The sequence below is a fragment of the Heloderma suspectum genome, chromosome 1 (genome assembly GCF_057233095.1).
Source record: "Heloderma suspectum isolate Gila_16-S chromosome 1, 16-S_ref, whole genome shotgun sequence".
Lineage (NCBI taxonomy): Eukaryota > Metazoa > Chordata > Lepidosauria > Squamata > Helodermatidae > Heloderma > Heloderma suspectum.
In genome coordinates, this window is record NC_139458.1 from 352,955,152 (window position 1) to 352,965,921 (window position 10,770).

The following is a 10,770-nucleotide window of genomic DNA, read 5'->3' on the forward strand; positions in this document are numbered from 1 at the left end:
GGACTGGTTTAAGATTGGGAAAGGAGTACGGCAGGGTTGTATAGTCTCACCCTACCTATTCAACCTGTACGCAGAACACATCATGCGACGTGCTGGGCTTGATGAAGCCAAGGCTGAAGTTAAAATCGCTGGAAGAAACATTAACAATCTCCGATATGCAGATGATACCACATTGATGGCTGAAAGCGAGGAGGAGCTGAGGAACCTCATGACGAAGGTGAAAGAAGAAAGTGCAAAAGCTGGGTTGCAGTTAAACCTCAAAAAAACCAAGATTATGGCAACCAGCTTGATTGATAACTGGCAAATAGAGGGAGAAAACGTGGAGACAGTGACAGACTTGTCTTGCTAGGCACAAAGATTACTGCAGATGTTGACTGCAGCGAGGAAATCGGAAGATGTTTACTTCTTGGGAGGACAGCAATGACAAATCTTGATAAAACAGTTCAGAGCAGAGACATCACACTGACAACAAAGGTCCGCATAGTTAAAGCAATGGTATTCCCTGTAGTAACCTATGGCTGTGAGAGCTGGACCATAAGGAAGGCTGAGCGAAGGAAGATAGATGCTTTTGAACTGTGGTGCTGGAGGAAAATTCTGAGAGTGCCTTGGACTGCAAGAAGATCAAACCAGTCCATCCTCCAGGAAATGAAGCCAGACTGCTCACTTGGAGGAATGATATTAAAGGCAAAACTGAAGTACTTTGGCCACATAATGAGAAGACAGGGTACCCTGGAGAAGATGCTGATGCTAGGGAAAGTGGAAGGCAAAAGGAAGAGGGGCCAACCAAGGGCAAGATGGAGGGATGATATTCTGGAGGTGACGGACTCGACCTTGGGGGAGCTGGGGGTGGCGACGGCCAACAGGAAGCTCTGGCGTGGGCTGGTCCATGAAGTCACGAAGAGTCGGAAGCGACTGAATGAATAAACAACAAATAGTTTTAATTCTTTCAAATATTAATTCTTGTTCGTGATCTGGGGATAATAGGTTTTGTTCTAAAAGTGTAATATTGTCACTTTAGGTTAGTTCAATGAATATTACATAGAATGCGATGCTATCAAATTTTCCTTTCTCACAGAAACACATAAAATAAACTCTTTGCTGAGAATAATCTGCCTTCAGATCATACTCTCAGATCCAGAGCAGTCATTTACTCTTTCAAGCCTAATCTATCTTGAGTATATTTATCTATTTGTTATTTGATTTTTTTTTAATCCACTCTGCCCACAAAGCTCATTTGTTCCATCTAGAAACTATCTGAAACATTATGAATGGTCCGCATTTGCTTGTATCGCTGTATATTTGGACATTCAGCAGAGGCATGCAGGATTGTCAACACTGGCCTGTGAATGTCCGTACCACTTCAGACTGCAGGTAGGATTACACTTGCTCCTCTATATAAATACGTGCCATTTATATGACATAGTGTCATTTCCATGGGACACTTTGTACCAAATCACAAAGGAATGCCACTGGGTTGCTGAATGCAACCAAGCCACCACTTGAAGCAGTGGTTGGTCATCCGTAGGTCGGTTGGTCTCTCTCTCTCTCTCCCTCTCCCTCCCCCTCTCCCTCTCCCTCTCCCTCTCACGCACACACACACACACACACACACAGAATGAGAGAGAGAGAGAGAAGTCACTGATACTTGAAATGTCCCCAGGGGAAGAACAGTTCAAAATGGTGGAAGTAATCAGGTAAACTTCTCCATATGCTCCTCCACATGTGGAGGATGAATGGTTCTGCAAGAGTGTGTGGGATATTCAGCCCTACCTTATTCAGAGGTGGTGGGAGGCATCAGACAAAATAAACTTCTTTTTGTTTGATTTATTTATTTATTTTATTAAATTTCTTAATTGCCTATCCGGCTGGTCACCTGGCCACTCTGGGCGATGTACAGCAGTACAATTTAAAACAGTAAAAGTCTACATTAAACATTATTTAAAAATACCCTAACCTACTCCAAATGCCTGCCTGAATAACCAAGTTTTCAGTGTGTGGCGGAAGCTACTGTATTTAAAGAGGGGGCATGGTGGAGGTCCCTAGGGAGGGAGTTCCACAGAGTGGGGGCTACCGCAGAGAAGGCCCTCTCCCTCATCCTCACCAGCCTAGCTGTCCTGGCTGATGGGACAGAGAGAAGGCCATCCGAGGCTGATCTTGTTGAGCGGCCTGTCTGGTGTTTCTGGAGGCACTTGAGATAGGCTGGGCCAGAAGCATATAGGGTTTTAAAGGTCAAAACCAACACCTTGAATTTGGCCTGGAAAACAACTGGTAACCAGTGCAACTCCTTCAGCACTGGAGTGATGTGATCACGCCGGCGGCTGCCTTTAATCAGGCGAGCCGCTGCGTTCTGCACCAGTTGCAGCTTCTGAACCATCTTCAGGGGTAACCCCATGCAGAGCGCATTACAGTAGTCTAAACGAGAGGAGACCAGGGCATGTACTACCGATGGGAGCAGATGGTCGGGAAGGTAGGGGTGCAGCCGCCGTATCAGATGGAGTTGATACAATGCTGTCCGGCTCACGGCTGACACCTGAGCCTCCATGGACAGCTGGGAGTCTAAAATGACCCCCAGGCTGCGGACCTGGCCTTTCAAGGGTAGCCATACCCCATTCAACACCAGGTCAACATCCCCCAACTTACTCTTGTCTCTCACCAAAAGTACCTTGGTCTTGTCAGAGTTCAGCTTCAGCTTATTCCTCCCCATCCAGCCACTCACCATCTCCAGACATTTGGACAGGGATGCTACAGCCAACCCTGGTGAAGATTTGAACAAGAGGTAGAGCTGTGTGTGATCCGCATAGTGATGACACCGCACCCCAAACCTCCTGATGATAGCCCCCAGCAGTTTCATATAGACGTTAAATAGCATCGGGGAGAGGATGGAACCCTGTGGCACCCCACACGTGAGCGGCCACAGATCCGACACCTCCTCTACCAGTGCTACCCTTTGGTGTCTGCCGGAGAGGAAGGACCGGAACCACCGTAATACTGTGTCTCCAATGCCCAACCCCTCCAGGTGGTCCAGGAGGATACCGTGGTCAACGGTATCAAAAGCCACTGAGAGGTCGAGGAGAACAAGGAAGGAGCATTCTCCCCTATCCGGAGCCCTCCTCATATCATCCACCAAGGTGACCAAGGCCATTTCTGTCCCATGCCCAGGGCTGAAGCCTGACTGAAATGGATCTAGATAATCGGCTTCTTCCAAGTGTGCCTTCAACTGCATCGCCACCACCCGCTCAATTATCTTGCCCCAAAATGGCAGATTCAAGACTGGGCGAAAGTTGTTCAGAACTTGGGGATCCAAGGAGGGCTTCTTTAAGAGCGGTCTTATCACTGCCTCCTTGAGGGCTGATGGCATCGCTCCCTCCTCAAGGGAGGCGTTCACCACCACCTTGATCCCCTCATCCAGTCTCTCTCTGCAGCTCATAATAAGCCAAGATGGGCAAGGATCAAGTAAGCAGGTGGTTGGCTTTACAGATGAAAGCACCTTGTCCACTTCATCAGAAGGAAGAAGCTGGAACCAATCCCACAAAACTGGTTTGCCACAGGCCACCTCTCGCTCACTAACTGTATCCATGGCGCATGGAATAACACTCCTGATCTGATCAATTTTATCTGCAAAGTGCCTTGCCAAGGCCTCACAGGAGGCCTTGGAATGCTCCAGTGGTTCTGGAGCAACTGGATGGACCAGGCTCTGGACCACTTGGAACAGCTTCCTTGGACAGCATTCTGCGGACGCGATAGAGGCACCATAGTATTCCTTTTTTGCTGCCTTCATCGCTACGTGATAGGCTGAAGATACAGTTCTAGCCCATGTCCGATTGTCTTTGGAGCGAGACTTCCACCACTGGCGCTCTAGCCGTCTCACCTCCTGTTTCAGGGCTCGTAACTGCGGATTGAACCATGGTGCAGTTTGAACCCTGTTCAGGGGGAGAAGGTGTTTCAGAGCCACCCGATCTAATGCCCCAGTGATTGCAGCTTTCCAGCCAGCCACCAGGGTCTTGACTGAGTGGCCGTTTGCGTGCTCCACAGAATCCCCAAGCATGTTCAGGAATCCATTTGGATCCATAAGATGCCTGGGGCAAATCATTTTAATAGGTCCTCCACCCCTGCGGAGGGGTTGTGGAACTGAGAAGTCCAATGTCACCAGGTAGTGATCTGACCATGACAAGGTGGGGTGGATATACCCCTGACTTCCAGATTCATCTGTGAGTTTCTGGCTTCAAGAAAGCATGGTTAAAGCAAACTATGGCTTAGCCTTACATCCTAATGCCACCATTATAATATTCCCGTGTGAAAAAAATGAAGGATTGTTGTCCACCTGCTTGTCTTTGCTTTTTAAAACAACAACAACAACAACAACAACATGTATTTATTCATATAGGTATTTTAATATTTTATATATCTCCTTTTGATGAAAAAAAATCCAGAAGATGTTTTAACTCCTGATGAAAGAAATCAATTTCCAGTGAGCAAATTATTGAGTTGGCACCTGACCTAAGGATGGTGGAAGTCATGCATTCTACAACAGAGCTGGTAAATATTAGTCCCAGTTAAAGTTGGCATTTGCTTCTCGTGGTTACAGATAAATGTGCTCTCATGAATTTGGTATTGCAAAGCACTCCTTCTTTAGTTTAAGTGGGAACAATCGTAGCAAGGGAATAGTTCATCTTTCTACTAGATCTATGTGGCATTTGACAAACATCTGGTGACACCACGTTGCTACAAACTATGCCAATATTGTTCGTAATTTTCACTGCCTGTGGGACTTGGTTTTAGCCAGGGCTCAAACCCAGAATCTGTTCTGAATGCAAGGCCAGTAGAATATATGAAGTAACAATCCTGTTTCTGAGGGCAACCCCATGCTTTAAGCAGCACTCTTGTTTAACATAGGTACACCAGTGTTATAGTATTCTTCTGGAAAAACATATATTTAATTCTTACACACTTGTGTACGTGCATTGGGGAGCAGCAGGTCAATAAAGGCTTCCAAGCTTTTATAAACTTTAGTTTTGTTTTGTAAAGACAAGCTTGTGGAGGTAGGTTAGGCTGAGAGATAGTGCCCAAGATTACTCAGTGAGCATCATGGCTGGGTGCAGATTTGAATCTGCTTCTCCTCAATCCTAGTCTGATATTATAACCCAGGGGTAGGCAACCTGGCACCCTCCAGATGCTTTGGCCTAAAACTCCCATAAGGCCCATCCAGCATGGCAGATGGTCAGGGATTATGGGAACTGTAGTCCAAACCATCTGAAGGGCACTAGGTTGCCTACCCTTGCCATAACCATTACATCACACTTGGACTGTGTCTCCACGACAATGGAAGGAGAAGCAAATGGAGTAGTACTGGATTTTTAAAAAGGAATCGGCTTTGCTGCACTTTGGTCCGTGCAGGGCTCCATGAGCAAGTGCTCCGCACCAGTAAAAATTGCTTCACAGAACATACTTCCTGGTGGGTGTTGGAGTGGTCATCATCTGACTGGCAGGGGCTGCTCAATCAACAAGATAGCCTCCCCCCCACTCTCCCCCTTTTTCTCCTTTCCCCTGAAACTCCAGATGCACCTGCATTTCAGGAGTAAACCTCATTGAGCACAATGGGAGTTACTTCCAAGTAGACACACATATGCTTGTCCTAGGAAAGGCAGGGGAACACGGGGATGGGAAACCAGCCCCCTTTCTAACTGCAGGATATCTATAACAAAGGTGTGAAGTAGTTACTTCCCAAGGCAATAAACCAGGCTACAGAGAATTGCAGGTTCAGTAAAGTGCTTTACAGGCTTCAGGGAAAGTGCTTTAAACTCTATATTCAATTCAGGGGGATCTTTGTAAATTCTGATGTGGGCATTCAGAGGGCAAGCCTCATTCAGCACAATGGGAGTTACTTCTGAGGAGACACTAATGGGTTCGTTCTGGAAAAGAGAGCAGTAAACACAGGGACAGAGAAACCTGCCCCCACTGTAACCCAGTGCTGCACAGCATCACTGTAACAGAGGTGTGATTTAGTTGCTTCCAAAGGCCAGGCCAAGCCAGGGAGAATTGCAGGTTCGGTAAAGCACTTTACAGGCTTCAGGGAAACAGTGCTTTAAAGTCTGTGTTTCAGTTCAGGGGGATCACTGTAAATTCTGATGTGTGCAACCTTCATTAAGCACAATGGGAGTTACTTCTGAGTAGACACTGACTGGTGTGTGCTGGGCAACACAGGACAGGAAACATCGCTTGACCGGGGTCAAGGCACACCCCTGGGCTGGGCTAGCATACCTGAGGTAAATGTGGGGGTTGGGGCACACAAGAGCTATACCACGGAGAACCTGACATAAGGAACAGAACCAGGCTTTAAGCAGTCCCAGGAAATCTAGTTTTTCCCTGATAAGCTCTGGGGTGGCTGCTGGATGGCCATGATGTCATGGATCCCTAAACCTCAACATGCAGCCAGCTTCTTTTAACAATCAATTATGAATTACCTTTGTAAAAAAGGAGTCAGCCTCTGGACTGTTTAGCAGCCTGTCACCAAATTTTAAATATGTGAGGATGCTTATTCAGAGGGACTACAAATGGACATTCTTAGAGCAGTTCCAGTCAACTCTTTATACAGCAGTTGTGTTTACTACAAGTACATTGGTCATAAAGTATTTCCACAGGGATGGGCAACTTGTGGTGGAGTTGTGGAGTAAATCGCTGGTGGAGACACCCCCTTGCTCAAGGGACACATTCTTCTCATTAACATTGAATGTGTTACTTAGGGGTGGGCAACTGGTGACCCTCCAGATGTTTTGGCCTACAGTTCCCATGGTTCCTTATGGCTGGGTATGCTGGCTAAGGCTGATGGGAGTTGTAGGCCAAAACATCTGGAGGGCCACAAGTTGCCCACCCCTGTGGAAATACTTTATGGCCAATGTACTTGTAGTAAACACAACTGCTGTATAAAGAGTTGACTGGAACTTCTCTAAGTATGTCCATTTGTAGTCCCTCTGAATAAGCATCCTCACATATCTAAAATTAGGTGACAGGCTGCTAAACAGTCCAGAGGCTGACTCCTTTTTTACAAAGGTAATTCATAATTGATTGTTAAAAGAAGGCAGACAAGGTGAGGGAGAGACATGACACAGTGCCGACATGACCTACAGTTACGCTAGAGAACATCCTTCTCAGATGTAGTACAGAACCTGCAGCTGCCAAATTAAATTGCCACCTCAAACAATGGGCATGATTTAGCCAAAGTTAAACTTGTTGGTCCTGTTGATTTCAGTAGGAAAATTAATTCCAAAATGCTGTTTTGTTGTGAATTTTCCTTTCTGACTAATCCAGGCCAAAATTTTAAGATGCGAGAAAGGTTTTCTGTTAGAAAACATCGATTTGGTAGTAATCTATTATTTCCAAATAACCTTAAAATATTAATTACCATCAGCAATCTGTGTTTTTAGTGTCAAGCATTGCTTTAAAAATACTTTTAAAATTGATGATTCAGTTCTTACGTCATTCAAAGCTGAGAATGTTTTAGGATGTCAAATATTTTGCTGAAGTATATTGAAACCTTCTACTTTATCATTTCTGGGAGATGTGTTCTGTGAAATTTCTAGACCATTCAACTTTCTATTTCCATTTTCAGCCAAAGTAGCACTGAAAGGTTTTCGCCATAACATTTTGTAGCAACCTCTTTGTTTGCGACTTGCAAAGAAGAAGTTCATTAAGTTTTGGAGCAGGGCCGCTATTACCTTCAGTGCATTTTGAATGATCATGTTATATTTTGGTTTTATATTGTTAATGGCTTTAAGAGGATATGCTGAACAGTGGCCTAGAAATATCATTAAAAAAAGAAACTAAATTTTGACTGCAGTTTTCAGCTCACCCTAATTATTTATAATGCCTATTTTATACTAGATTATGTACAGAAGTAAAATGAACAAGACCCTGCCTGTAGTATTACAATATAATACTGCAAGAAAGGTAAGCATTTGTCCGAAAAATACTGAGACTTTTAGCCAAGCCTGCAGGGATGGGAAAAGGGAAATAACTTCTTCGCTGGGATAAAGACATTCACAAATGCAGGATACTATCCATCTTGTACAGGAATGTGACTGTGAATTTCCTTTCCTGGTGTGAAAAAGAAATGTCAGTCTTCCTGAATGTTGTTCTTCCTATGACCTTCATTACAAAAGTTTTGTAATAGAGCAAAGCCATTTTGCAATATGTAAATTCCAAAGCTTATAAAACAAATCCATGAACATCACCCCAAAAAAGTTATCTGAAACCGTATTTTGTTTGGATGGTTCTATAGTTGAAACTCTGAATGTGATAGAATATGTGGGCATAGTCACATAAATATCAAAATATATATATGTTCTGGGCAGAGTCTTCTACTGCCTTGATATGAACTGTTGGGCCCCACTTACCACAGAGACTGGGATAACGAGGTAAGTATGCCTCCTTCTCTATAAAGATTATATTTATTGAAGGTATTGCAAGAAAAAATACCAAAATTACATACCGATATCAAAATAAACATCAAATCAAAACACCAAAATTTATTTATTTTAATGCATTTTAAAATGTTTCTAGACTGCCCTTTATCCTGATGGATTTCTAGGTGGTGTACAATAATTAAAAATACAAAATAATAAAAACAGCACATCACAGCATTTCATCCCTTCATCTTCATACATACATACATACATATGGAAGGAAGGAAGGAAGGAAGGAAGGAAGGAAGGAAGGAAGGGATTGTCCTCGATGGACTTGAAAATGGTACATCCAGTTGTTATGAAATTACCTCTGTCTGGGATGTGGGAAAGTTAATTTTTTTAAGAAAGGGGGGGTAATGTAGAAGGATCTGAAATTAGATACAGATAGATACAGCAGGGGTTGGGGCAAGGAAGAGCGGAGAAGGGAGCCATAACTGACAGGGAAGCTCAAGAGAGTCTTCAGGAGATGAAGAACAAACAGAACCTTCTCTCAAAGGGCTATGGGGGTCACCATGGCAGGGGTTTTACCTAGGGGCCTGGCTAGGCATAATGTGTCCAACTCTGGCAACTGTGTAACTTTGCTTGAAGGCTTCGCTGTATCCAACTCTGACAGGTGTGTAAGACTTTGTTGTCTCAAACTAAGGGCTCTTCCCAACTTGTGCAAAGCCGGGTCCTTTTGCCAGTATAATAATAAAACTGAGAGGCAACCAAATTTTAAAATGATAAAGCAGACAGAGGCAATGAAACCAATTTAAAGTGCCTGGGCAAATAAAAATGTCTTGATCTGGTGCTGAAAATATTGTAGTGTTGGTGTCAGTTGAAATTCTTTAAGGAGGGTATTCTAATGCAGTTAAGTCATGCTGAAACAGCATTTCTTTTTCTTTTTTTAGGTGTTTCCAGATAGGGGAAAAGGAACCAGACTGGAATAAAGTTATCTAAACCTCCAGGCTTTTTCTTTTCATTTATTTAAGAAGCAGGTTTCACCACTGTCACAACTTCTCAAACTTTATTAATCCATTCTCTTTAAGAGGGTGAAACTGAACTTTTCCATTTGCTTACCCATATAGATTTGGCTGCCAGAAATAATATGCATACCAAAATCTTAAAAGATTTCTACTCTTAAAAGAGTAGAACTTTCTGATCAAAGTTCTTCAGAAGGAGCAATTTTTATATCCTTAGAACAGGGGTGGGCAATCACAGGCCTGGGGGCCAAATCTGGCCCTCTCTGGTTCCCCAGATAGTCATGACCCCTTCCCCCAGCCACTAATAATTTGGTGGTTTCTTGGCTTTTGTGCAGTCCCCCCCTCCCCACTTTAAAAGATTGAAATGCATCTCCTAAGGCTTAGTTACTGGAAGTAACAACTTTAAGCTACAATATGCTAACATTTTTAGTATTTTTCTAATTATGACCCCACCACCTTTGTCTTTGGCCCCACCCACCACTGGGATGCAGTTTCTGAGAGCTTCTCTGAAATTCAGCCCTCAGGCTGAAAGAGGTTCACTACCCATGTCTTAGAGAATGCTGACTGCAATAGGATCTCAATTTTTTCAAGTACCATAGACTAACCATCTCGCACTCATGGACATTCTAGCATATGTGAGAACATGAACCCAGTGGACTACAAACATTCCAGTGTTTTCAAGACTATTCTGCACTCATTTTGTGTATTCTCACTGGGATAATATACCACCATTATATTAATTTACATTGTATTTCCTAGAAATTAGTGCATACAGTAAGTCTGAAGGAATATTTCCCAGATTTTTGTCATAACCTTTTCTATATTTGTTCTCTCAGATCCAGATCCCAAGCCCAGTGAGTCAAAATATTTGTGGTAAATATACTCTTCTACACTGAGGAAAGAAAACCTTTGGAGTTAGGAGCAGCAGTTTGAAATAAGCATATATATCCTGTGTACGTTATACTTCCGTTTCCATTCATGCGAACAGGGAAGCCCTTGAAGATTGGGAAGCTCCATTTGGAATTTCTGAATGAGTGATAATTTACAAGAGCAAACTGCTTTTGTTAATGATTCAGTTATAGAAGGGGAATAGTTAGCTTTGTTACAATATTAAATGCAATATTCTGAGGAGCAAAAATATCAGTTTCTGGTTAAGATTCTTTGTTCATATAACTCAGCTTTAATTGTTGATTACTCCTATACAATTGTCTCAGTATTATTTGCACAGAAGTTATATTAGAATAGATCCCACATTATATACCAGATTCTGGCAAGATGTAGTCATATGCCATTTAATTAGTGTGGTGTAGTGCCCAGTAGTGTAGTGGTAAATTCAGAAGTGCAGGTCC

General features: G+C 43.4%; 1 protein-coding gene across 1 annotated transcript in view; it reads left to right on the top strand.

The window, feature by feature from the left end:
- The window catches only part of ZDHHC14 (zDHHC palmitoyltransferase 14), a 136,206-nt gene extending 126,758 nt beyond the window's left edge, over nt 1–9,448 (top strand). The window contains exons 9-10 of the mRNA XM_084827919.1: nt 7,879–7,944; nt 9,350–9,448. Coding sequence (XP_084684045.1) covers nt 7,879–7,944; nt 9,350–9,388 — 105 coding nt within the window. The 3' untranslated portion in view covers nt 9,389–9,448. The remainder of the gene's footprint in view (nt 1–7,878; nt 7,945–9,349) is intronic.
- Nucleotides 9,449–10,770: the final 1,322 nt, after the last annotated feature.